Here is a 27,732-nt window from a genome sequence, read left to right on the forward strand (position 1 = left end):
GTTTAAATTAAGTTTTTGGTTTGCTTTAAATTATATAAATGTGTTTAGTACCCCATGTCAAATTAATTTAAAGCGTTTCCATACTTTAAATCAATTTCACAGTCTCTGCTTTTAAAAATGTATAAAAGGGTGAAACAAAAATTTCAGCAATTAAGTTAAGTTAAGCAATTAAATACAAGTTTAAAAAAAGTAGAATTAAATTAAAATAAAAGGCAAAAACACTTGAATTTGTATAAATTATATTTTATTAGCTTTTCTAGTATTCTAAATGTAGCACATTTTTTAATAGAAGATAAAAGACCAAAAAAAAAAAAACAAAAATAGATTTATGAAAAATTATTAACTACACGTGGGATTCGAACCCGCATAGCAATGCCTCGTAGTCTCACGTCTTACGCCCTACACCACGGAACTAGCCGGCCGCCGCTAAATATATCTCAACTTAGGTTCGGTCGAGCGCGTTCTATTGTGTGGTTGCTGGAGGTGTAGTGTAGACAAGAGCTCAACGAGTACGTCCGTGGCGTACTGCGTTGAGATTCGCGTCTCTTGTACGAGTGAGAGTTGAAAAACTCTTACATGTAGAAAATAAATGCCCCTCTAATCTTTGGCCGGAATTGATGATCTGTAGTTAATTTCGTAAATGCAAGAGGAGAAGGTAGAGTAAGGAATGGTGGGGATTAGCCTTCGGTGCTCGAATCGGTTTTAAATCCGCGAGATAACTATCATCCTTGTTTCCCTCCACATTTCTTTTTTGGAAAAACAATCAACAAAAACTTTTTATTTTTTTTTGTTAAAACCCATAAATATTTATTCATGAATATTGTTTTTCTTCGCTTAATGTTACATTTTTAACATAATTATTTATGATTAATCGTTTAGTTATTGGCATCTGTGGAATATGTGTAATATTTGCTTACACATTTAATTTGATATAACATATACTTTTGATTACCAGAACAGCAAAAATGTTATACAACTATTAAGTAAGATATTTTTATAGTTAGCCCCCGGCTTGCGCTTTTCAATTTGGTTTCTTTAAAGGAAAGGAGTTGAGACTTTTTGATTTTGCATTTCTCCAATAAATTGCTGTGTAGTCGTTCAATTCCTTCTGAAAGTAACTTTTTTGATTACATAACCCTGCAAATAACTTTTGATTTATTGAAATGAAGTAACAGAAATTTAACAAAGGATTTGTGGTAACGGATTAGAAATTTACTAAACGTGCTCTTTGCTTTTATTTAGTTGTTAGTTCAGTTATCTACGCTTAAATGTTTATTCTCTTAAAATGCATACATCGAATAGATTTTCTGCTTAAATACATTTGACTTGTTTTATATATCTTATCGTTTCTTATTGTTGATCATGCATATTATAAATGTTTAGATTGAGCTGGTGGGTTTTCCGGTTGATGGGTTTTAATTCAAGAATATTTTGGTTGTCGGTTTACTGGGATATGAATTGCAATTGATTAATAACTTGCCTAGCGTTTTCGAGTTTGATTTAAACCTTTTGTCTATTCCGTTGGCGTCCCAAAATTTCATATAAAATTTGAAGCTCCTCTGTTCAATGTTTAAAGTAAACTCTTCTTACTTCACTATTTTATACGCCAATTGAGTAACATGTTATATTTTGTCGGAATTGACAGCTTAAGTTTTGACTTAAGTTAGCTTTGAGCAAATTGCGGCATTAAATAAACATTTATGTGGAAATGCTTACGTTATTATTTATATCTTTTCGAACAGCCATTACATATTTCCTTATTTTAATTTATTTGATAATTCCGCCTAGATTACGTTGCAATTTTCATTTTACAGGTACACATCCAGTTCAACTAACAAACATGCAACATCGATGGCCTATTTCATTCATTATTCCATATACATAGATATCGTTATATGTCTGATTTAAGGTTCTAGGTTCTAGGTACATATGTATGTATGTAGGCTTGTGTCACAGCTACTGCGCTAAACAATCAACAACAACAAACTCAAATTACAACAGTTTCAATTCGCATATTAATATATATTCCTGTTTTCAATTCTCCACTTACGCCTAAAGTATGTTTGACACAAATTGAAAATTACTTTGAGCCGGAGCAAATTATTTATCACACATTTTCAGGGGTTGAATTAAAAGTTGTGGTTTTCAATTTGCAATAATGTAATATCAAAATCAAGTGAAAAGCAAAATCATTTCTGAATGAGTGGTATATTAATTCTTCCAACTAACTACAGGTACAAACACATATAAATATTTACGAATATTATATTTTTTTTCTATTTTTTTGTATATTTCAATATATTTATATAATTTATTCTCAACATGAATACACAACAATGGTTATATAAATTCTAGAAATGTACTTGTAATTATTGTTTTTTTTTTTCTTGTTTTCTCGTGAGCATTTTTATCTTGTTTGGCTTAGTTTCCATCTACTCCACACACATAAAACATTTCTAAATATTTTGTCTTAACTATACAAATGCACACAAATAGGGATTTGATGCAACTTGATTAACATTTAGGTACATGAGTCTCTCGTTAGCACAGAAAACATATAGTACAGTGAGCACATAGATACACTTTATAATTACAGATTAAGGTTTTCTTTTTTTTTTCCGGGTGATGTATACAGTTCTATAAACAAATGTACGCACTTATAAAACGGAATAACACCTCCGCCTTCCATTGTTTTCTGTCCCTCCAAAGTAGTCTTAAGAATATTTGCAGTAAAAAAAAACAATCAAATGATTTCTCATTTGTATAAATTGATTAGTAACCTTTGTATATTTGTATATAAATTTATATATTTTTAAAACTCAACGGTTTCCATTGCACTTTTAACATTGCTCACAAATTACTTGGCGCCCAACGGCTGGGCATCCAAGGGGATATACCCACACAAAACGAAACATACAACAGCAATCCTGACCTAAATCCTACGTTAACTTGTTCGGTTATTACAATCGAGTCTTTCCGCCATCGCCACCGTCCTGCAATCATCATCAATCGGAAATTAGGTACTAAGGAACAGCTATCCCACAGTGTTGACTGATAAATAGGTACTTTCGCATAGGAAACATGAAGGTTCGTTCTTCCTTTTCTCTCTCTTTCTCTCTCTCTTCCGGCCAATCCAAATTAAATGTCTATAAAATATTTGATTTTACTTTGTGTCCGTTTACATAATTGCCTAATTAAACTCTTTACATTTACGGTTTAAGTGGGTTGCTTAGCTCGTTAGATACACACATACACATTTATATTTATATATATATATACTTATAAAAATAGTTTTCGATATTGGGAACTATGCGTTCAACCGTTTTGCCTTGACCCAAATAGATCCTACCTGTGATGCTCGAGAGCTTAGCTCTTATTTCTTCTTAGTTGCTGCTGATGAATTGCCTTTCGTTTTGGCCTGGCTGCCAGATGTTGCCGCTGTCGATGCGGCCGCCTTCTTGCCGCTGCCTGCAGCTGATGTTGCTGCTGTCTTGACTGCAGTTGCTCCTGATTTCAGTGCAGCAGCAGCAGATGCAGCAGCTTTTGTGGGGCTGGTTGAGCCGGATTTTATGGGATTCACTGTTGACTTTGTAGGGCTGCTTTCGTTCGGTTTTGTTTTACCAGCTTTCGCCGACTTTGCTGACATATTGCTGCTGGCCGGGCCCTTAACTGCCGTTGGATTACCTGCTGTCCTGTTGCTGGACATGTCGTCCGCTGCGACCACCTTTCCACTTGCTGATGAATTCGCCATCGGCTTTGTATTTGTGGCAGTTTTCGAAGGCGTTGCTTGCGGCTTTGATGTTGATGTTGATGTTGCTGCCGTTGTCTGCTTTTGGTTAACTGCTGGCTGTGCAATTGCTGTGATATTTATAGCCGTTGCCGAGTCTCCGGCGTTCGGGTTGACTTTGCCGTTTGTCACACTTGTATTAACTTTTGCTGCCGTTGCCGGCTTGCTTTCCGACGACTTAAAAGTGGATAGAGGAGCCGTTGGCTTGCTGCCAGAGTCAATATTTGCTCTCGACACGGATGCTGTGGACTTGGCCGGCACCGCAGCAGCAACAGTTGCTGCTGGCGTGAGTTTTACTGCTTGCGTTGTGTTTACAACGGCAACATTGCCGACTATCGTGTCTTTGGCTGCAGCTGTAACGCCAACAGCTGATGATATTGTCGTTTTAAGTGGAGCCGTTTTGTCCAATTGCAATACTTTGACTGGCGCTGCAGCATTAGCAACATTTGTCGTTCCCGCCGCAATTGCTGCTTTTCCATTGGCCCCAGCAGCAACTGTTGCTCCTGTCGCCAACAAAGTTGTAGTTGCAACACTAGCTGCCATTTTATCCGATTGCATTACTTGAACTGAAGCTGTAACATTAGCATTAAGTGCAGTTGACGTCGTTTTGCCAGCAGCAACTGTTGCTTTGCCATTGGCACCAGCAGCATTTGTTGCTCCTGTCGAGACACTGACCAAAGTTGTAGTTGCAACACTTGCTGGCGTTGATGTTTTGATGGCACTGGCACCCACCGCAGCAGCAACATTGGCTGATATTGTCGTTTTGGCTGGAGCCATTTTATCCAATTTCACTGGAGCGGCAACATTCGCTTTGCCAACAGCAACTGTTGCTGTTGAAGGAGCCACACTAACTGGCGGCGTTGTTTTAGTGGCAGCCGCAGATGTCGTGGTGTTGCTGGTTGCCATTGTAGCTGCAACAGTGGTTGCTACTGCCGCCGAATTGACTTTCGTGGGATTCTTTTCCCCGCCACCCGCAAAAGTGGACATTGTGGTGCACTCGCGTCCACTGCTCAGCGTTCCAGCAGCCAGGACTTTTGTGGTGGCCGATTTACTTTCCTTTTCAGCCGGAATAAGTGGCTGCTTGCTGGGACTGACTTCGGTTGGCGACTTGTGAGTGCCATTCTTGGCAGTTGTCTGTAGATTGCTGCCGCTGCTGCTGCTCTGTTTGCCCATTGTTTTGCCGGTACCTGGCCGCTTGCCAACTGTGGCAAGAGGCAGGCACTCGACATCCACATCCACATCGAGCGACAATTGGTTCTCCTTCTTGTTCGACTTCTGTTTGGGCGAGGGATCGTCATCGATGAGGATCTGGGTATTGGTCACTCCGTCGTAGTTCTGGCTCTGGTACCGCTCGGCGTGCAGATTGACACAGGGTCTACCCGCTGGTCCCCACTCGGCGGTGGGCTGCAGCAGGTGCTTGATGCGCTCCGCGAAGTTGAGGTTCTTAGGCGCCCGCCAGATCTCCTGAAAGGCCACCAGGAAGATGACCAAGACGGGCAGCAGGCCAACGATCCAGCCCACGGCATCCGCCCACATGGGGTACACATAGTGTCCATACTTGGCCGGCTTGTATTCCACCCAGTTGAAGAACAAAATGAACTAAAATTGATTAAAAAAATTATTTAAGTATTTTAATCATTAATAATGATCAAGAAAAGCTCACCAGAAGAGTGGCTGGGGTGATATAGCGCCACATGATGCCCCAGAAAAAGTTCCAGAACCAGGAACGCTTGCCAATCATGCCTTGGATATCATTGAGGAACCGCTGGGAGCCATAGATCCAGGCAATCAGAATGCACTCCGAAATGGCAATCAACAGAACCGACCAGTTGGCAGCATACTTGTCCATCAGTTGCAGCCAGTACATGCCGCTCTAAAGATTAACAAATAAAATGAGTTCCTAGAGCACATATAACTTCCAAAAAAATACCCACATTTGTGGTGAATCCCAGGCCGCCGATGTAGCCAAAAATGGCCACCGAGAGGACCACCCAGATCTTGTATTGCCTCAGGTTCGGAAACCTATCCAGAATCGCCGTGGTGACGGTCTCCATCAGGGCAAACTGAGAGTCCAGTCCCAAGGTCAAGAGCATCACGAAGAACAGAACGGCCCACACGGGCGAAACGGGCAGACGGGTCACAACCTCCGGATAGACGATGAAGGCCAGTCCTGCACCCTGATCCACCACCTTCTCCACATCCACGTTCAGTTCGTGGGCCAGGAAGCCAATGATGGAGAAGATCACCAGGCCGGCAAAGAACGAGGTGGCTATGTTGCAGAAGGCCACGATCAGTGAGTCCCTTGATAAAGATTAAATTTTGTTAATACCTTTTGTTTAATTTAATTAATATTCGGTTCACTGTGTTAAATCAGTGTGACACTTAAAGATCTTATTTTTTATTTTAAAATCAATTAACTGCATTATTTGTGCAAGCAGTTGAAGCAGTTCATTTTTCTTTTATTGTTATGATAAAATGATTGTCTTATACATTATTTTGTTAAGTGCGTTACGGCTGTTTGACGCTTAAAGATCATACGACACTTACTTTAAAATCAAAGTGTAATTTTCTAAGAATCATTTATTTGATTGCATCTACCTTGGTTAAATTTAATTTTTTTGTTTAACTGTAAGAACGGCTGTGACAAGGACAACTGACTGGCTTCATTTATTGTGCAACCGACTAAAGCTGTATATATTTATTACTCAAGCAGTGCACCATGGATGTTAAACCCCTGCTTAAACCTCTGATTCCAAGAAGCATCTAAATAATAACGAACTTACTTGTAGCAATTGTTGGAGAACTTGTTGTAGGATGAGAGCGTGATTAAACCACCCCAGGCCGGGCTCAGTGCGAAGAATATCTGGACCGCAGCATCGCCCCAAACCTGGAAGACGGATTGCAAAAGGAAGGCCACGTCAGTGAAGAAGTTTGTCTGCCAAGTGCGCCAAGTGCAACACCACCACCCACCTGGGCATTGGCCAGCTGCTTCCAGTCGGGCGTCAGATAGAAGATAATGCCCGTGCTGGCACCGGGCAGGGTGACACCCCGGACGAAGAGTATCACCAGGACGACGTAGGGGAACAGGGCCGTGAAGTAGACCACCTTGCCGGAGGACTGGACCCCCTTGCACAGGCAGAGGAACACAATCGCCCAGGCCAGGAAGAGGCAGGCGGCCAGTGACAGCTTAATGCTGCCCGTCTCCTCGATGCCCTTGGACAGGCCCAGCACAAAGTTGCTGCAAAATCGGAGAGTTCAAATATGGTTTACTTAGAGGCTGGGGTTATACCTATAGTACATAATATTACAAGGACTAAATATCCAATTTACATTTTATTTAAGGTGCTTTTCAAATAACTTTAGTCTTTCAGTCTTTTATCAGCATTTACCACGTTTTAATTTCACTATTCAAGTTACAAGAAAAATACAAAAAAATCGAGAGTGCTAGAAAAATTTGTTGTGATTTTGAATCAGTTTGAAAGTAGGCAACAATGTATTTTATTCTTCAGATACATTATAAATGCTACCAGTTTTTTACAAGAGAGTAAATTAAAATAATAATAATTTTCTGCTCCACAAATATGAACTGATATGAATTGAATAAATAAAGCCAAAATTTTCCTTAATGATAAGTTAATTAAAGTAAATTGAAAATTTAATATGATTGATTTGCTACACCTAGGCCAATCATTTCTTTTCTGGCCAAAATAATTTTAAATCCATTTGTTATTACTTAAAATATGCGGGGATTTACTAAAACTGTAGATGCTAAAAATAGAAATATCTGTGACATACATAATAATAAATTTATCAAATTAAAATTTGATATATTAAAAATTCTCAATAAGTAAGGGAATTTTTTTTGAAAAATTTGAAGAAATGATTTGCTAAAACTTGATTTGCTAGACTTTGGTCAAAATATTTTCTTTGGTCAAAATATTTTGAAATCTATTTGTTATTACTGAAAATATGCGGGGATGTTACAAGAACTGTAGAGGCTAAGATTTTCATAAAATGGTTTTTTATAAATGAAGAAATTTATCAAATATAATTTAATATATTGGAAATTGCGTATAAATCATGTGAGTAGGGGAATTTTTGAAAAACATGATCATTTACGAATCAAATTTCATTTATCAATTCTATAATTTCATTCGATACCCACTTGAAGTACTCCTCGGCGGGCGGGCGCTTGAGGGCGACGAGGGCCAGGGCGGTGATGTTGTTCTCCGCCGCAGAGGTGGCATTGTGGCAGGTGCGCAGGTAGTAGGTGCCATTGGTGGCCTCGCACTGATCCGCCTGGGCATACGAGAAGCAATCTGCAAGAGACTTAGGCTGTCAGCAAGTTGGAATCCCTCTCAATTATGCAAAAAGGGCCAAACAGCATTTTAATATTTATGAACTATTTGTCGGTGGGTTGTGGAAGTTTATTTTCTGTGTGTCCGGCTACATAATTAAGAGGACAAAGTGGCAAGTGAAAGGAGAAAAGCACAAAAGGGGCAGCCCCAACAATAATGAAAGACGGCGGCAAACAAAAAAAAAAAGGGTCTGGGAATGTCAAAGTCCGTTTTGGCGCAAAAGGGTTGGACAAAAGGTTCTTACAACTTTTAACTTTGGCAGAGTCGGGGAGGCGAAAGGTTAATAGCAGAGCAATCTGTCCTAAGTTACTGTTTTTCTGATGTATATTTACAGCTAGAAAGCCCTTTCGACAGTTTGTCTAATAAGACTCATACTAACAGCTCATATTTTCCGGAAAACCAGTGATTCCTGCTGACACATTCTGGTTCATGCTCACCTAAAATTGTCATCAGTTAAATTCCTGTTGTACAAAACTCAAATTTCCACTTCCGTCTATGGCATTTGACTTGTGTGTGCTGAGTGTCGAAAGCGTGGTTGGCATGGGGAATGTGTCACCGCCAAAGTTTTTTCCCCCCAAAGAACCACAAAATGACTAACTGACGGTTGAGTTGAACTTGCATGTGCATGTGGGGCAACGAACATGGTTGCCAAGCCCCAGGACACTACTGTTTGCACTATCTAATTAACGTAATAAATTTGATTGGGGAAATGCAATATTTTGTAAACAAAATACACGACTTATGGCATTTAAATTAAAAAAAAAAAAAACCTATATGATATTTGTATGCTTAATCAGCGCTTGTCAATAAAAATTACTCATACGCCGCATGGCCAACCCGAATAAAACCCTGGCAATTACAGACGAAACTCTGAGCCAGAATTAAGGTTGAGCAACCCCACACATACGCACACACGCACACACACACATTCATCAGAGCAATTCATCAGCTTCATTTTTCGACGGGAAAATAAATTTGAGAACAATTCCGTGTGGCTGGCGGTTGGTGGAAAACTTCAAGTGTTTACACGCCGTTTAATTTGCCTGGCTGCATCTGTTTGTATTGCAATTAATTTGATTACACAAACGCACACACACACATTCAGCCCCTAGATGCGAATCATATGAAATAAATTTTATTTGAAAAAGAAACGAGGACTGCCTAACAAATTCAGGCGGTCTACACATTTAAATAAATCCTTGCGAGTGGGGGAGTTTGTGTGTGTGTGTGTCTGTGTGTATATCCTGGTTGCAAAGGGATACACATGCCTCGACTTTCTTATTCAATTTGAGTGCTACGCCTGGCGCAGGAAATTGGCCTTAAATTTTGTGACCTTTAAGTTTGATGGTAAACTTTGATGAGGACGTTTTCGGCAAAGAAAAGAAAGGAATACGTGTCCAATAAATAAATTGTAATTCCTTGTGAGCTCATTTCCGTTATTGGCCACATAAAAAGACCATCCAAATATTTACTGAAAAAAATATATAAACATACATATAAGTAAGTGTAAAGCCAAACAAAGTGCGACATTCAATCCATGGACAAACAAAGTTAAACACATTTTAATCGTGACACTAAAAGTAAACATTTGTCATCTAAAACAGCACCGAGCAGACGAGGAAAAAGGCGGCCAGTGACGAGGTCAGAGATGCTGCCAGCATCCGAAGGCGAATCGAAAAGTGTCAATAAATAAAATCCTTAAGAAATTGCTTGTCTGCCGAGGCACTTGCCTTCTCGTTTTCTCTCTCTCTCTCTATACAGATATATACATATATATGTACATAATATTTTCCTCTACCGTACTCAACTTTGTATCTTAAGAGCTTAGGGAAAAGCCTGGCACAAGGTTGTAGCTTCCACTGCCAGCGATTGAGTGTCAAAAACAGTTAAGACATAATTGTTTGTCATTTTAACAATTTCAAGCTGCCGAGTTCGAAACCCCAGAAGGTGAAATGTGAGAAAAAGACGCGACGGGGGACTCTCAATAGCAGCCATTATCGATTTCTGAGCTTTCGCACAAGTAGAAGTCTGATTTCATTTCCCAATCCCTGGCTATATATCTTGAGTAGGGGAAATGGCATTGGTGGCTGCGGTAACATTTTCAGTGAGTTTTTAACCGAGTTTCTATGGAATGTAATAGAAAATTAGCCTGTTAATTTTTCCAAGAAAACTTTAACCACTTTTCCTACCATAATTAAAAATGTTTTGAACTATAAAGGACCTTAGTAAAGACAGCTAAATTTATGGGTGCTTAGATAAGAAAAATTATTTCAATGGTTGTACTGTATTTCATATCAAAGTAACATATACTAGTTTAATAGTCTTAGTACTATTATGAGTTCCTCAAGTTTTTGAAGCCCCTTATAACTGCCACTCAAAGAGAATGCTGTGGGTGGTTTCGCTTTCTTGTCTCATGCAAAACTTTCAATGGGATTTAGAGATAGTTTTGTTTTTGCCGCTGTTCTTGTTCCTTGTAATAAAGACTCAGCGAATTGAGGATTGCGTGAGTGGGCATATTTTGTATGTGTTGATATCCTAAGAGTTTTACAAAAGTGCCTGCCATAAAATAAGCTAAACATTATTAAATAAATGAACACCTAGCATAGTAAAGCAGAAAACAAACTAAAAAAAATGTATTGATTTTTATTTTATATGTACAAAAAAACTAATGTTAATTTATGAAAGACACTATCCCAAACTGAAATATCTTTATAATTTAGTAGATGGAAATAATTTGAACACTAAACGAATTTTTTTGTGGAATTCAAGTCTGCAAAATGGTAAACAAATAATCGGTAATATACAAATTATTTAATATGAAAAAAAAATATAAAATATTAAACAAAATTAATATTAGCATGAACAAAAATTTGATTTCTAATAAATTCTACTGTAATTAGCTTATAGCTTTACATTTTTTAAATTGTTATAAACCTTCTTAAGTTTTTTGTATGTTTTTCTTTAATATTAGCCCCAATTCTTATCAACTGTTTATGACATTGAACAAACTTAATTCATACTGAATGTCTTTTACAGAAAATTTTTAAAGTTCAAATGAATGTGGACTGGCTGCCATCATTTCTGACCTACATAGGAAACTTTTCCACGCTTTTCCGGCCAAGTATGAAAAGTCCACCCATCTGATATTCCAGAATCCAGGGAAGAATAGGCGCTCAATGGTCGTTAAGGATTTATGTGTTTTAAAGTGTCCGTGAGTTTGTTTCCGGGAATGGAAATCACGAGCAGACTTAGGCATTCGTAAGAAAACGCCTTCCCGCACACACACACACACATAAACTCACAGACGAGTGAAACACTCACCTTACAATGCCAAACGAGGCACAAAAACAATTGCCTACTTCAAGGCGCCTAGGATTCCTGTATGCGTTATTGTTCCGCTCCACCATCTTGTTTATTATTATAATTCTTAGCGAAAGTTTGTTCATATTTTGTTTTGTTTTCTTGCTTGTGCGTGTGCGTGTGCGTGAAGGACGGAACATTTGTCGGGGCCAAATGAATGATATACTTTTGATCCCCTGTGGAATTATACTAACTTTAACTACTCGAATGTTTCAATAAGAACTTATCATGCTTTTTTGTTTTTAAATTTTCTTTTTTTTTGCAATGATTTGCAAGTTTCCTTGAAAGTTTTCCCGGGATTGTCAGTGTTTATCTTTGTCATCTTCGTTGTCCTGAATCAATTGTCTCCGGGCTCTGCTGGTTACACAACCATTTTCCTTTCTCCCAGCCATGTGTTTTCCCAACCGAGCCACGTGCCGCCAACGGACACAAACAAAAACAAAGCCGTAGATGAGGAAAAAAAAATAAAATTCCACTTTTGACAGCCTGCAATTTGCTTAATTTATTACCCGAAAAACGTAACAAAAGATAGGAATCTGGCATCTCCTGTCCCCCACTGTTTTGTTTTTTTTTCTAGAGTGTGTCTAGAGTGTTTCGGCCTATTAATTAATTGGAGCCATCATATTATGTCCCCAGGGCAAAAACTCACACTTAGTGCTCCAAGCGGGTTCGCAATTCTGCCACGGAAGCACCGGAGCGAAGGAGGCAAACATGTAGAAGATGGTCCAGGCGATGATAAGGTTGTAGTAGAGCATAACTATGGCAGACACCAGGATCATGCCGGTGCCCAATCCCCGGAAGAGTGGGCAGAACCTGCGATAAACGGCCACCGGACCCAGGGCGGCATATTGGCCGAAGGATAGCTCCATAAACATCAGCGGGAGTCCGGCAATCACCAGCATTATGGTGAAGGGGATGAGAAAGGCACCTGAAAGTATTTTACATTTATATTAAATTTAGTTTAATTGTACATATTTAATTGTAAGCCCTCAATTTACTAAAAATCAGAGATCTTATTGTGGATCAGAGATCTTAGTTGAGAAATAAGTATGTAATGATGTTTATTTAAGATTTCACTGTGGCATAAGATGCCACAACAACTATCTCTATTTAAATCAAATATTTTCTTTTCTTTTTGTAATGTATCTGATTAAATTAACTTTAGAATTTGTACTTTAAAATGATGTTAAGCACTTAGTTGTTTTAAAGTGAGACTAATCTTATTTTATGTCGCTTGGGTAGCATACGCTTTATATTTCTTTCTGTCTTGAATTAATATACATTTTTTAATATAATAGAATTTACTTTTAATTGTTCACTTCTTCAATTATGGCACTTAGATATTGAGTGCTCTAAATAATTATTATCTTATATTTTGTTCAGTTTACCTCCTCCGTTATTGTAGCACAGGTAGGGAAAGCGCCACACATTTCCCAGGCCCACTGAATATCCCAGCAGTGAGAGCAGAAAATCAAAGCGACCCGTCCAAGTGCCACGTTCATGTTCCAATTCCCCTGCGGCGCCACCGGCACCTTGGCCAGATGCATCCAGTTGGATTAGGGCCGTTCCGGAGGCACAGCCACTGATCGCCGTCGAAGGACAGACCACGCCTCCTCCGCCCCCGCCTCCGCCAGCTCCTGATTTGCTGCTCTGCCCCATTCAGGTGGCAGTTGCAATCTTCCTCCCGCTGCAAAATATGCAAATATTTGAATTCATTAGATAGTTTTTGCAGGTGACAACCAACTGGCCTACTGCCAATTTTCACAGCTGACCAAGAGCTCTTCATAAAAACCATAAAAAAGAAAACTCACATTGATGGATTATTTTGACCTCGAACCACGCTAAATGGAAACAATAAACAAAGGTCAGGTGATAGGAAATTCTGAATTAGCTATATTCTAAAATAAATAAGCATTGTTGCAATGCATAAATAAATTCAATTTAAATTGAAAGGCTTATATACTATAAATATCCCACTAATGAGCTAATTAGTTGAGAGCTTCTAACCAATTTCTGCTCTTGATTTGCTTTCGGGTTGCCTGTGGGCGGTTAACTCCGTTTTGTAAAGAGATTCTTTGCATTGTGCTCCAATTATAAAATAATAAAATAATAAATGTTCCTGCAGTGCCTTCTGTTATTTTTAGTTTTTTGTTTGCCTTGTTTAACTTTTTCAACAACAATAGTTTTCTCTTGCTAATGGTCATGTCAAGTAAATAATAAAGTATTTTTCAATCTATAAAAGCTTTTTAGCAAACTCTCATGCTAATGAGCTCACTAAATAACCTAATTAGGAGGAAGAGAAACAAGTTTAAAAAGTTCTAAAAATAATATAAAATGAAAAATTACTCAATTAACTTTTGAGTGTGAAGACAGTTACCTAATTATCGATGGCGGAAGTTATAGTATAACAGCACTTGTGTTTTTTCATGAATCAGTGTTTCATAATTGAGTGTTTATTGGCAAAATATTAAAATAGTTTTTCGTTTTAACCCTTTTTATGGCATAAATACCGTTTTGAAGTGTTTGTTTTTGTATAGCAATAACTGTAAATTAACTTTTTTTGAGTTTCCCCTTTTTGATTTTTAACCAATTTATAAAGAACAAAGCATAGGTAATTTTCTTTATTTATAGTGGAATAAAATAATTGGATCTAAAACGTATAACCTTAAAGAAACAACAGTTAAACAACAGTTCATCTTCAAGTCTCAATTACAAATTAAGTTTACTTAGGGCTTAACTTTGCCCATCTAAAAATACTTTCTTATTGATTTAGGGCACCTAATTTAAACTTAATCCAAGTTCAATGTATCTAGTATCTGCCAGCACATTTTGCAATTTCCGTTTCGTTAATTAAATACACAGACAATCCTGTTTTTTATTTTTTTTTTGAATGGTGCCAACTTTGAGCGCCGTGGATAAATGAGTTCTCAAGAAAATGACGCGCCGTCAATGGCACTTGATGCTGGGTGGCACTCACACTTGCTCACACGCACCCACACACTCACGGCATCCCTATTCATATTCGTATATATATATTACACTTATACTATATAGTCCAACTGTCACACTTTCTGTAGTGGCAGTGGCCATAACATCGAGTGATGGGATATGTGATGAGATGTGAGAGGATTTTCCGGCTTTTCCGCCCTGCTTGAGTGGGTTTGTCTGGTCACGTTTTTTGTGCCATTTTCTTGGCTGAAATGAGTTTTTTTTTTTATGGCAATTTGTTGACAGCCTCGTAATTAGCCAGTCAAATGTGTGTTTAAGCAAGTGAGGGTGTTAATGTGCCAATGATGATATCAGCGAACCTGTGAAAATGGCTTGAATCGTGGGAAAAACCAGGGAATTTCCTCTTCGAGTGGAAAATGCCGCAGGGCAGAAAGGAAAAACCGCAAAACCCAATTCCCATTGCCATTTTCGAGCAAGGTTGCTCTGCTCCTGGCCTGGTTTTTTCCATTTTCTCCCCCCTTCCCACCCTTTCTGCGGTCCAGCATTCCGCCTGCAACTATTTCGACCCATTCGCAATGCCAGTGGCATTTGCTAAGCAAATAGTTCCTAATGATTCCAGGCCCAAGAATGCGATTCAGCGGCAAAACGGCGACAAACAGAAAAAAACAAAACGGATAACAATAACAGAGAAACAAACGAACAAACAGGCAGCAAACAAACTACAGTATAAATAAACATTTAGCTTTGTGCGAACTTTTCGGGGAAATAGCTGAAACACAACCGTCTGACAATGAAAATCGAGAGGTGGCAGGCGGAAGCGCTAAAGTTTCCATTTGAAAAAGTGCGAAAAGTGCTAGGAAAGTTTTCCATCGTGTCGGTCAGGTGAAAACGAAACTGTTTTAGCGCCCAGAGAAAATCTATGGCAAATCCAGGCAATCCGATTATTCTAGGCACGTCAGTAAAGAGTCTGCACAAACAGTTGGCATTTCGGTAGGTATAGCAAATAAATGGGTTTGGGTAGTGTGGCTGGGCTAACTGAAAAGCAAACTTTGACCAACTTACTGTTCAAACTTACTCTATGTATAAGACTTGATTGAAATAACACACTCGCTTGGGGGATATTTACAAAATTGTAAATCAAAAGTTTGCTTAATGATGTGTGTTGAGGTTTAAAGTCACTGTTGATTTAATTAAGAGGAAACATTAGACGAAGGATATGAAGAAGAATCATAAAGTCGATTATATTACGTTATTTATCTCTATCAACATCCAATAATAATATGTGAGAGTATGTGCAGCTTAATTTAGACTAATTATCTTAAAAGGCTTCGATGCATAACTAAACGGATTAAGTTGCATTGTTTCGCCGAGCCGGTGCTTTGTTAAAAAATTTAATTACTTGTTCTTATCCCAAAATGAACACATGGACACCATGGCAATTTATTAATGAAAATATACATATATAATATATTTTAAGTCCAGTTGTTAGGTTTGCATATTTAATGGCAGAACAAAGGCAAGGAGATTTACATAGTGTTACTTTTATTAAGTTGCTAAATTAAGCACTAAATTTATGTACTTTAACTACATTAGGTTGAATAAGCTTTTCAAACTACCAAAAGAAATCGTCAATGATTTTGTTTGCTATTTATAATTATGTTAGTCTGTGGCAGAGTTGCCATGTCAACCTTTAAAGCACACACAAAGCTTAGTGAAAACCCTTTTTGATAAAGCATCCCATAAATAATTTAATTTAACCGGACACGTGTAAGAGCAAAAAAAAAGGATCTTAGAAGAAAAGGTGAGAGTTGAACTCCCCCCCCATTTTCTACCCAATTCTCTACCCACTCCCCTCACTCTTTGCCTTGTTAGTGTTTGGTCAATTCGAGTGTGAAAATGTTTTCGAGCTTCTGCCGTCGCTCGCTTGTTTACGCTTGATGAAAACGAAGGGGCGGCGGTGGGTGAGTTGCACTTAACGACCTTGGGAATGTGCAGTGCAGCGATGAGGGGTCGGCGGTGGGGCACCGCTTACATGAGCTGCATTCTAGTTTTCCTGTTCTCTCTTTCTATTTTTTTTGCCAGCAATCCGCCGACAGCGTTTTCCGCCTTTTGGCATTTCATAATTTTCCCTTTTTTGACATTTTTATGCGAAAGTTAAATTTCCCTGGGCCGGGACCCCAAGGCGAGACAAGGAACCTTCGTCATCGTCATCATCATCATCATCATGATCATCACCATCTGTATCTTTTTTGTGTTTTTTATACCCTTGCAGAGGGTATTATAATTTCAGTCAGAAGTTTGCAACGCAGTGAAGGAGACATCTCCGACCCTATAAAGTATATATATTCTTGATCAGCATCACTAGGCGAGTCGATCTAGCCATGTCCGTCTGTCCGTCTGTCCGTCTGTCCGTCCGTTTATATGCAAACTAGTCTCTCAGTTTTAAAGCTATCTGCATGAAACTTTCCCAAAAGTTGTCTTTCTATTGCAGGTAGTATATAAGTCGGAACGAGCCGGATCGGACGACTATAGCATATAGCTCCCATAGGAACAATCGGAAAAATAAATGAAAAAAAATTATAACTTTGCTGTTTTTTAATTTTTTGTTTAGTTCTTCGACATTTAGTAATGGTTAAATATTTCCGATTTACGGTTTAAATTGCATTAAAATCGGACGACTATAGCATATAGCTCCCATTGGAACAATCGGAAAAATAAATGAAAAAAAATTATAATTTTGCTGTTTTTTAATTTTTTGTTTAGCTCTTCGAGATATAGTAATGGTTAAGTATTTCAGAATTATGTTTTAATTTTCATCAAAATCGGACGACTATAGCATATAGCTCCCATAGGAACAATCGGAAAAATAAATGAAAAAAAATTATAACTTTTCTGTTTTATAATTTTTTGTTTAGTTCTTCGACATATAGCAATGTTTAATTATTTCAGAATTATGGTTTAAATTTTATCAAAATCGGACGTCTATATCATATAGCTCCCATAGAAATAATAAAAATATATAAAATAACTATCTTATAATTGAGCTGCAAATCATCATAGTTTCAATGTTTTTCAGCATATACTCAAGTAAATTATAATTTAAATATTTTCTAAAGTATTTAATTCATGCAATAGCTGCAAGGGTATATGAACTTCGGCTTGCCGAAGTTTGCTTTCTTTCTTGTTTTTTTGTATTTTCTGTTGTTGCACAAGTCACGGCAATTATGAGGGGGCAAACTCTGAGCACTTGAACTTGAACCCACGAAGGCTGCCCACAAGCGGCTAGCAAAGCGAGTGGGGTGACCTTCGCCCCGTGGGTGGGGTGCTAGTAGGTGGCCTGGGCTTAGGTGAAAGGGGTAGGCCCAGGATATGTAAAGCAGCACGGAAAAAAATTATACTTCTATCTGCGATATTCAGTCAATTAAAACAGTATGTAAAACTTTCACAATTCCTATAGTTTTAAAGGTAATATATAAGATTTTTTATGTTTGTACAGATAAATATAATTTTGTTTTTAAATTAATTTAATTTTTTGTAAAGTAAAAATGAAAAATAGATTACACAGGTTGGATTGCGAACACAATTCTTTGTAAAGTTGAAACATTATATAAATAACCATAATAATAAAACGGATAAAGTAACCTTTGTCTATTTTGAATTGTATTGTTTAAAAAAGTCTTAAATTAATCAAACAATTATTAATAAAACTAGCCATAAATGGTATGTTTAAAACTGTTAAATATTCGCAAAACTATTTGAGGCATTTAAACAACTAAAATTGGCTGTCGATTGACTGAGTGATGAACATCAAAGCCTTGAATAATTATGCAGTGCTAAGTGTTGCCTCTTCGAAAAGTGGATGCAAATGCAACCATCAGGATGGCACAAAAAAAAGGCAGATGGCCTCTTTTTCCGCAGTTGGTGCTGTTCACTGTGCCATTGGTGCTATTTCAAGTGTTCGACAGGCAGTATCGATTATTCAGTTTTGCGGGAGCAGCAACACGACCATCGGCAGAGGCCAAGCCACACGCATACAAATTTGTCTCGATGCAACAAAGTTGCCTCCGTTCCAATGCTTCCCAGGCCCAGATCCCTTGGAAAATGGTTGTGGAAAACAGATTTTCACGTTCTATTGCATCTCCGTCGCTGCTCTTCAAACTTCAGGGTCCTTCGTCCCTGGGGCTCCTGTTCGCCGCATTAAATATTCATCTACTTCGTCATCGTCTGTCGTCTGTCGTCCTTCGCTGTCATCGTCCTGGTAATCGCAAATTCAGCGCTAAATCACAATCAAAATGCGCGTAAAGTGGCATTTCAAGTGATTCTCCTCCTTTTTTTTATGAATTTCAAATTGCAAATCATTTCGTTGATTAAATTGTTGAAAATGTTCGAGTGAATTTCTATTTCTTTGGCACAAATATGGTTCTTAGTGTTTAAGAAAAACAACATACTTGCGTTGTACAAATAGGAATGCAATTTTTCTCGAGACATTAATTGAACTGAATTTTAAAATATTTTAAGTGGTTTACAGGACACTAATTGCTTAAATTGCGGTTACTAGCTTACAACTTTGAAATATAATCTATAATACCTATTACTGTTCATTGCGCAACGTTACGACCTTAATAATTAAACATACACACATTGTCCATTAGCCTATTTTTGAATGAATTGCCCCCATATCGATTAAAAAATAAGCCATGTAAAAGTACTTGTATGTGTTTTTCGCCTTAAGTTTGTTATTTTTGAATTTCAAATAGTAGTTTAGTAGAAAAATGAGAGTGCATGTGAGTGAAGTGTGTGAGAAATGAATATACAAGGACGAGAGGAGACAGCTGGCGGTTAAGTGAATTATGTCTGCAAATGATTTTTTCTTGTTATCCAGTTTTTGCTGGATTTTCCTCTTTTTCTTTTGGGTTGTCACCTTTGCATACATTTTCATGGTTTTGAGTGCAGCTGACTGTCGAGTGTGTTGTGTATGTGGTGTGCCCTGTGTTTTGTTTTTACTTTAAATTTGCAATTTAAATGTAATTTCTCAGGGCAAATGGGTTACTTTTTATTTGGCTTATGACAAATGCACACCCAGGCGAAACGCACAGATTTAATGCTTTCGGACAAGTGGGAGGCATCGAGGTGGTGAAGTAGGTGGTGGTGGTGGTGGGCAACGACGAAGGTCATGTACTCGTTCATTGGAAAAGGGCCCTGTAGGTACATTGCCAATCTATATACAAATATGTATGCATATCAAAACATATCATATATCAAAACCAAGTAAACCAACCTCAAAAGTTTGAACAAATTTTTCTTCTTTTTATACCCTTGCAGAGGGTATTATAATTTCAGTCAGAAGTTTGCAACGCAGTGAAGGAGACATCTCCGACCCTATAAAGTATATATATTCTTGATCAGCATCACTAGGCGAGTCGATCTAGCCATGTCCGTCTGTCCGTCCGTCTGTCCGTCTGTCCGTCTGTCCGTCTGTCCGTCCGTTTATATGCAAACTAGTCTCTCAGTTTTAAAGCTATCTGCATGAAACTTTCCCAAAAGCTGTCTTTCTATTGCAGTTAGTATATAAGTCGGAACGAGCCGGATCGGACGACTATAGCATATAGCTCCCATAGGAACAATCGGAAAAATAAATGAAAAAAAATTATAACTTTGCTGTTTTTTAATTTTTTGTTTAGTTCTTCGACATTTAGTAATGGTTAAATATTTCAGAATTATGGTTTAAATTTCATCAAAATCGGACGACTATAGCATATAGCTCCCATAGGAACAATCGGAAAAATAAATGAAAAAAAATTATAACTTTGCTGTTTTTTAATTTTTCGTTTAGTTCTTCGACATTTAGTAATGGTTAAATATTTCCGATTTACGGTTTAAATTTCATCAAAATCGGACGACTATAGCATATAGCTCCCATAGGAACAATCGGAAAAATAAATGAAAAAAAAATATTACTTTTCTGTTTTTTAATTTTTTGTTTAGTTCTTCGACATTTAGTAATGGTTAAATATTTTCGATTTACGGTTTAAATTTCATCAAAGTCGGGCGACTATATCATATAGGTCCCATAGGAACAATCGGAGAAATAAATGAAAAAAAATTATAACTTTTCTGTTTTTTAATTTTTTGTTTAGTTCTTCGACATATGGCAATGTTTAATTATTTCAGAATTATGGTTTAAATTTTATCAAAATCGGACGTCTATATCATATAGCTCCCATAGAACTAATAAAAATATATAAAATAACTATCTAATAATTGAGCTGCAAATCATCATAGCTTCACTGTTTTTCAGTATATACTCAAGTAAATCATAATTTAAATGTTTTCAAAAGTATTTAATTCATGCAATAGCTGCAAGGGTATATGAACTTCGGCTTGCCGAAGTTTGCTTTCTTTCTTGTTAACAATAAAAGTAGCTATGTTTAAACAGTTTTTGTAAGATATTGCCCTTTAACTTATTAAAAATTCTATTCTAAAAGTTTACTTTCTTGTTAGTAGCTCAAAAGTAATTAAAGTAAGTAAGCTTAAGTAAAGTTCTTAAGTCTTTCATGTTTGAAGTTTTCTTTACCGGGAAAAAAGGCGGATTGAAACACGAAATTGTAGCATTTAGCATATAAATAAAGTTTTTCTCCCGGCGGAGAAAGTGCATGAAAATAAGCTTTACGCCGATTAGCAGTTGCAACATTTTAATTTTCGCACAAGTTTTGCAAGCCAATTGTAAGTATTCCACGGCGATGTCGCCATCTGTTTGCAGCTGTTTTCTTTTCGTTTGTTTTCCCACTTTCGAGATGTTTATTGTTCGTTGAGCAGCGGAGAAAAACTATTAACAAAATGTCTTTGACGCCGAGCACTCGACGCATTTTTTTCATACTTGCACTTTTCAATTTGTTGGACCAATATTATTGCTCTGAGTTTGTGAATAAAAGTCAGGATTCCCTGCTGGCTGAGGCTCAAATAAAAATCCTTTTACTGACTCTCCTGGGTCTTGGCCTTCTGATTCTTTTCGGCTTATTGGGTGAGTTTGAATGATTACCATTCCGTTGACCAACGCTCACGGAGCGGAGATTTCCGATTTCCTCCGGTCAGGATGTATCTGTTGTTTCTTCCGGATTCCGGAGGAAATGCCACCGACATCCGATGGCCTCGATGTCTACGCCCCGCGAACCCAGAGCATCGTGTGGCCCACTTTGCCCCAGGAGGCGGCCCACATCCTGGAGATGACCTTCATTCACACCACCAAGGTCGGCTGCCTTTGCTCCGATTGTCGCATCGCCAGGAACTCACTGTGCATCGAAAGCTGTGGGGTCATCACGCAGTGTGCTTAGAAATGTCTACATTTTGAGACATTCGACATGGGTTTTGGATGTCATTCAAATAGATTTAATGAAGCTACAAACTACTGCCTTTCTTCTAGGATATAATATCAAATCAGTACATTCCAAGGTCTCTTTTATCATAAAAATGTTGTATTAGTTCTGGGATTTTACACTACGCTTTTCCAAATTGTTTTTGTTTTATCCTGCACAAAAAAATTATCATAGAAACTAAACTGTTATTAAATAAATTTTAAAATATTAGGTAATAAGATGTGTAAATCCACGTAAGAACCGAAGTAAAATGTTATGTGGTTTAAACATAAGACCATAGACTACAGTTTTACTCTCTTCGGTATTTACTTTAAGGATAAATTAATAAAAGTATTGTAGTTTACTTTCAATACACTCTTATTAAAAATAAATATATAATTTTTTGGGCGTTATACTTTATTAAAGTTATACTTTGAGTTAATACAGTTTTAAATATACATACTTTTATTTTGAGTTCAATCCAACTTATGCATTTTAAATGACCCTTTTTCTAAACTCTGTGAACCTTGGTTCCTAGAATCATTGCCTTTGGAATGTGTTTGTTATTTTAATTTAACAAAAATTAAGCAATGAGAGTTATTGAAAGATTTTAAATTGTTTACGTAAAACATTAATCCTATATTTATTTATTCTAAAAAAATTCCGCTGAATAATAAATTTCCTTAAGATAACATTCTTTCCGCACTAAAATGAATCGTTTTTAAGATGTTTATCTAGGCCTACAAACAGCTGTTTTGTTGATAAGTTACGCCTGGGCCCGAGTGCTTTTAGTTTGTTCAGTTGCATTGGAACAATCGTCGGAACACCATGATTCTGTTCGCCCAAGGAAACCCAGCCAGGTGGATCTTTCTGATGGTCACCTCGATTTGCCATGCTCACCTGGTCGAAGCCGATGGCAACTTCACGGGTAATTGCACTATTGAATGCCCCCGTAGTCCGTTTGATTATTGTTTTTTTTTTTGTTGTATTCCCGGAAAGACTATGACTGGCAAAACGAAACGCAGCTGCTCGAAATGTTTGAGTACGAGAACGAGAGCGAAAATTACACTACTGAGAATTACGCGGAATCCGATATGGAAACGCCAGAGGAGCTGGAAAACTCTAGCATTGGCCAAAAGGCTGACAAAGGTGGTTACAATGCCAAAATTGAATTTCCATTTGAAGAGTTGCGACAACATCGGCACTATGCCCGTTTTGTCTTCATGGTTTTGCTTTTACACATTGCCGTTGTGGGAGTTGGTAAGTTGACATAGGTTTTGAGTTCAAAGAACTCTTAAATAGCTTTTTGTAATTTAATCTTAACAGATTTGAGTCTTTATTGTTAAGTATTGTAAATACTTTTAACTAATAGGCATAACTGTCTACTGCTGTGTGTTCTGCAACGTGAGGACCTGGAAAAAACGAACGAGGTTAGAGGTACATCGACGTCTGCAAATGACTAGCCTGAAGTCCTCGCACATTCCCAATGACCGCGATTGCCCGTGCAACGGATGCATTTTGGCCAGGGAAATGCTGCAGAGTTTAATCATGCAGCAACTGCAAGAACTGGCCGAATGCTGACCCAGAATGCCCTTTTGGGAAGAATTTATTTGCAAAAATATATGAGAACAAATCCCATGCATGAATTTGGCAGCTGAATGCAACCTCCGAATGACATTGATGCTGATAAAAGGGAGCAGATATCCGTAATTTGTGTGCACGTGGATGAACTACAGGCAAAAAAATATGTTATTAAGTAAATGATATTTATGATAAAAAAGTCCTGTACCTGTTCATAAATAAACCATAAGAAAACTAGACTGTAATTTAAATGCTTACAAAAATATGGAAAGAATGGTAAATATTTATTATTCTTAGAATTATTTATATCCTGGTGGCAAAAAATGTTTTATATAGGGCCACCAGTCAAGTATATTAAAAAATTTTAAATATATTAGATTCCTTTCCTTATTAAGTAAGTAAAAAAAACAAATATTTAAGTTTTTTATAAAATCTAAAATTAAACTTTTAAATATTTTTTTAGTTTTTTTTTCAATTATCTTTTATGCGAGTGGTACTTTCAGGTGTTAAATAATACTTGATAATTTTATATGCCAAATATAATTTGATTTAAATTGTTTTTAAATTCTAGTATCATAGTTGTCCTTTGCGTGTGACAAATGTGTTTACGCAACATGATTTGACTTTCATATGTTGCATAAGAGCGCGCTTCTCTTGAAGGCGTCTCACGCTTAAATGGACACAAATGCAATTTTAGCCGCAGACAACTAACACAATCGTCCTTTCACATCCACATCCCCATCCCCATCTGCATCACCATCCGCATCCCCATCACCGTCCAGCAATATTGGCAGTTGCATTGTCAGGGAAATGCAACAACATCTGCGACGGAGAGATAGTGAGTGAATGGAGCGGGAAATGTCGGAAAATCCAGGGGAAAGCTTGTGCTGACATGCACAAGCAGTTAAACAGCTTATTGCTGTAGTCGTGGCTAGCTTTTCCTGACCCCAAGCTCCCTAAGTTCGCTCATTGCAAAGGTCAAAGTACACAGCATTGGCCGTCGTTGCTTCTTTAGTTAATACAGCACGTTTGCATTAATAAAAACAAGTAATCCATTTTCCTGCCAGACAATCGAAATCCTAATCAACTTTTGCTGTATTCATTTAAAGACATATTGAGAAATATTGTACATACCAACCTCTATAATGGTTGCCTTAAAAAATATAATCTTCCACGAAGTTTTTCCAGAAAATTGATTTGGTTAGTTTTACAAAGAGTGCAGCGTTAAATTTCATTACAGTTTTAATGGTGTTATGTACATTATTTTGACTAGGTTATCAGAAGTAGTTATGTTTTGTCTTTTTAATGACCAGCACACACTTCAAAATGAAGGTCTTTTTTGCAACTGTACCTTATTTTTATTGGAGTTACAACAGACAATTTGTGGATAGGTCCTTTCTATAAAATAACCATTTGTATAAATTATTATGTACAGGTTTTAATCTAATTATAAATTTAAATATCTTTAAACTGTTAAAAATATATTACGATTTTGTAAAATATATTTTAAACCAATTTTCATAATATTCATTTAAGGTGCACAATGCCACAAAACAAAATGACAAAAGTCCTAACAAATGTCATTAAATAGTAGCATAATAGCAAAAGCAATGAAAAGCTTTACTTTTTATAAATATTTTAAATCGTAATATTTGCATTAGTGGCATGTATTATATTTAGTTCATACATAATTCAAGAAAAAAAACTTTTTAAGATTCTTTATTTTTTTGTTCACTAGATTTTTTCTAATATTTAGTAAAACACTTGTTTAACATTTAACTATGTTCACCCAATAAGGTTTACCGAAACTCAGAGATATCAATTTACCACCAGATCCCTCAACAAGTTTCCCGGACAATAAGTCAACACATCATCCACATTGCGTATACGACATGGTTGACACAATACACATCCAAATCTAGCCATCCATCAGAATATGGTCTTAAGTCTAATGCACTGGATGCTACGATGTCACTGATCACATTTTTAGTCAGCTCGCTGAAGTTTTTATTGCTATTTGATTGCGATTTAAATGTACACACAAAAGAAAAGCGCTCGGAGCCAACCGAAAAAAAATAACAAATAGCAAGGAAAATAGGAAAAAAAAGCCAAAAAATGTAGAAAAAACTGAGCCTGAGCCCTGGCAAACACGCACAAAACACGGACAGGCCAATGCCAAAAGCCCGTACGCGAAGGAAACAACGCACGTTCATGCCGAACAGGAAGGAAGGCACAAGGCACACAGGAAGAGGTACAAAAAGCGACACAAGGATAGAGAGGGGGGTAAGGGGGGGAAGGACCCTAGTAGAAGAAGAAAAGTGCGCGCCAAGGGCAAGAATGCTAAAGTAGCGAGTAAAACGCAAGCAGTCACAGCTATAACTATACCAAAAGCCACCGAAGCTGCAGGAGAAATTTAAAAACATTATCGAAGATTTGCTAAATGAAGAAATCAATATGTAAACAATTGAATTTATAAAACCATATTCGATTAGAAATCCGTATAGAAAATATAATTTCTAAATATATGGCTAAGTCAAATTGCCTTAAAAATTAAGATTTAAACAATTATAATATTTTCTTAAGGAGGCTTGACTGTATAACAAAAACAAAAAAACTCGACATAGACATTCCAATAACAATGAAGCCAGAAAGCGAAGAAAAAATCCGCCGGAGTGAAGGAGGCAGGCAAAACTTAGGCAGAATGAGCAAAAGTATAGCAAAAGTAGTAAAAAGTTATCGGGACTCGGCCTGAAGATGCCGCAAGGAGTGCGGTGGGGTGGAGAGGTGTGGAGAGGGGAGGGGACGAAAGGGTACTCAGCGGGTGGAAGCTGGAATTAATTTTGCGTTCATCAACGCTTGGCTTGAGCGGAGGGCCAGGAAGAAGGGACTCTTGGCCAACTTGTGGCAAATATTTGCCCAGCCCGAAGTATCCATTCGGCCCGGAATTGGATGCACCTGATGCCCAGACAAGCGATTGCACTTCGTAGGCTAAGGGGTGCGGGCAAGGGGGCTTGAGAGATATACATGCAAATTTATTGAACAAGTCACTAAAATAATGAAAATTGCGGTTTCAATCAGGTTTCAATTTTAGCTCAATCTAAGTCAGGCTGCCAGTCGTTTAATTTCAGTTGAAACCGTTGTAGGCAGTCTCAAAAAATATAGAAGTTCTTGTTAAAAATGGTTTTAAAGAAGTTTCTAAGCCTCTTTAAGCTAATACGTAGTTTTCAGTCACTAATATTTCCAAGAACAAAAATGTATCAGGAATTAAAAGATCAAGTTGCCAAGGTAAAAATGGAGTTCAAAAAGCAAAAAGCTTGAATCGAAATTGTTTTCAGTAAGTTTGCATTTAATCTACCTATTTTACGATTATTTTGGTTGTTAAAATAAGTTTTGTATTCTTTAAATTTGAAGTACTCGCCATCTTTGGGCATTTAATTACTTGAAAGTTTTCTCAAGTGTTTTCTTAAGTTGAATGGATTTAAAGTTAAGTCTGGTTGTTAAGTCCGGGATAACTTTCGCCCCAACAGAAGCCTTCGTTTCCCCGAAAAAGTATGCTTTGAAAATGTAGCAGTTGCTGTGCATTTTCATGGCCATTTCCAGTGAGCAGGCAGCTCGGGTTGAGGCTGGTCAGGATGTCAGGATGTCAGGGTGTCAGGACGTGGGCTGTAATCAGCCTGCATTAACGGCGAATTAACCAGACAATGCAGTTATCCTGCTGGCAGGATGTGCCATGAAATGCCGCCTTATTAGGCAGGGACCTTGGCTTGGGCTTTGGCTTTCTACTCACTCTCGTCAGGCTTTAATTGTTTTAAATATTTACTGCCAGGACTCGAAGGACACTCCCACCAATACACACACGCACACGGCACACACACACACACACACACACACATGCGTACATTACGCGGGACTTACACAATTAAGAATTGGCTTTGGTTTTTCCTCTCGACTTTTCTTCACTTTTCTGCACTTTTTGCGAGGATCTTTTCGGTGTGGTGAGCTCAAGCGAATGTAACAGCGTAGAATTTCCAGACGAAAGTTGTTGTTTTGCGCTGTTTGTTGTTTGTCCCAACTTTTGTTGTTTTTTGAGTCTGCTCCCGTGGGTGGATCGAAAACAACGGGCACTTGGAGCGTCCAATTTGGCGGACAATTCGAAAGCGACTAAAAGTGAAACGGAAGCAGAAACTGAAGCAGTCAGCAGCAGCAGGAGAGTTCCGCTGACAGTGTGGGTGCGAATTGCGAATAGTGAAAAGTGAAAAGCGAGAGGCGGAATGCGAGAGAGAGAAAAGCGAACGCTTTTCTTTATTCGGGGAGCGTGAAAAGCTCCCGAAAGCATAAGCTCTTC

The 27,732-nt window shown here is 37.7% G+C and overlaps 2 protein-coding genes across 2 annotated transcripts; one reads left to right on the forward strand and one right to left on the reverse strand.

Moving 5' to 3' along the window:
* Positions 1 to 832: 832 nt before the first annotated feature.
* LOC108141505 lies at positions 833 to 27,530 on the reverse strand. Its single transcript, XM_017264933.2, has 9 exons — positions 27,303 to 27,530; positions 12,894 to 13,192; positions 12,155 to 12,433; positions 7,953 to 8,106; positions 6,758 to 7,025; positions 6,571 to 6,674; positions 5,722 to 6,088; positions 5,451 to 5,660; positions 833 to 5,386 (listed from the first exon to the last, which is right to left on the reverse strand). The coding sequence occupies exons 2-9, from the start codon at positions 13,162 to 13,164 to the stop codon at positions 3,374 to 3,376; spliced, it is 3,666 nt and encodes a 1,221-aa protein (XP_017120422.1). The 5' UTR covers positions 13,165 to 13,192; positions 27,303 to 27,530; the 3' UTR covers positions 833 to 3,373.
* On the forward strand, positions 21,292 to 23,387 carry LOC108141262. The gene is given in 5 exon segments (XM_017264514.2): positions 21,292 to 21,483; positions 21,486 to 21,759; positions 22,654 to 22,734; positions 22,806 to 23,066; positions 23,179 to 23,387. Coding segments are annotated over 5 exon segments (1,017 nt in total).
* Positions 27,531 to 27,732: the final 202 nt, after the last annotated feature.

The sequence above is a fragment of the Drosophila elegans genome, unplaced genomic scaffold (genome assembly GCF_018152505.1).
Source record: "Drosophila elegans isolate 14027-0461.03 unplaced genomic scaffold, ASM1815250v1 contig_183, whole genome shotgun sequence".
Classification (NCBI taxonomy): domain Eukaryota; kingdom Metazoa; phylum Arthropoda; class Insecta; order Diptera; family Drosophilidae; genus Drosophila; species Drosophila elegans.

Bases quoted from the DNA above. Each gene is read 5' to 3' on its own strand.
- LOC108141505 (XM_017264933.2), bottom strand. From the start codon at position 13,164: ATGGGGCAGAGCAGCAAATCAGGAGCTGGCGGAGGCGGGGGCGGAGGA. The intron at 7,026-7,952 runs GTGGGTATCGAA...CCGATTTTGCAG, and splicing joins CCCGCCGAGGAGTACTTCAA to CAACTTTGTGCTGGGCCTGT. The intron at 6,089-6,570 runs GTAAGTTCGTTA...ATCTTTATCAAG, and splicing joins TTCTCCAACAATTGCTACAA to GGACTCACTGATCGTGGCCT.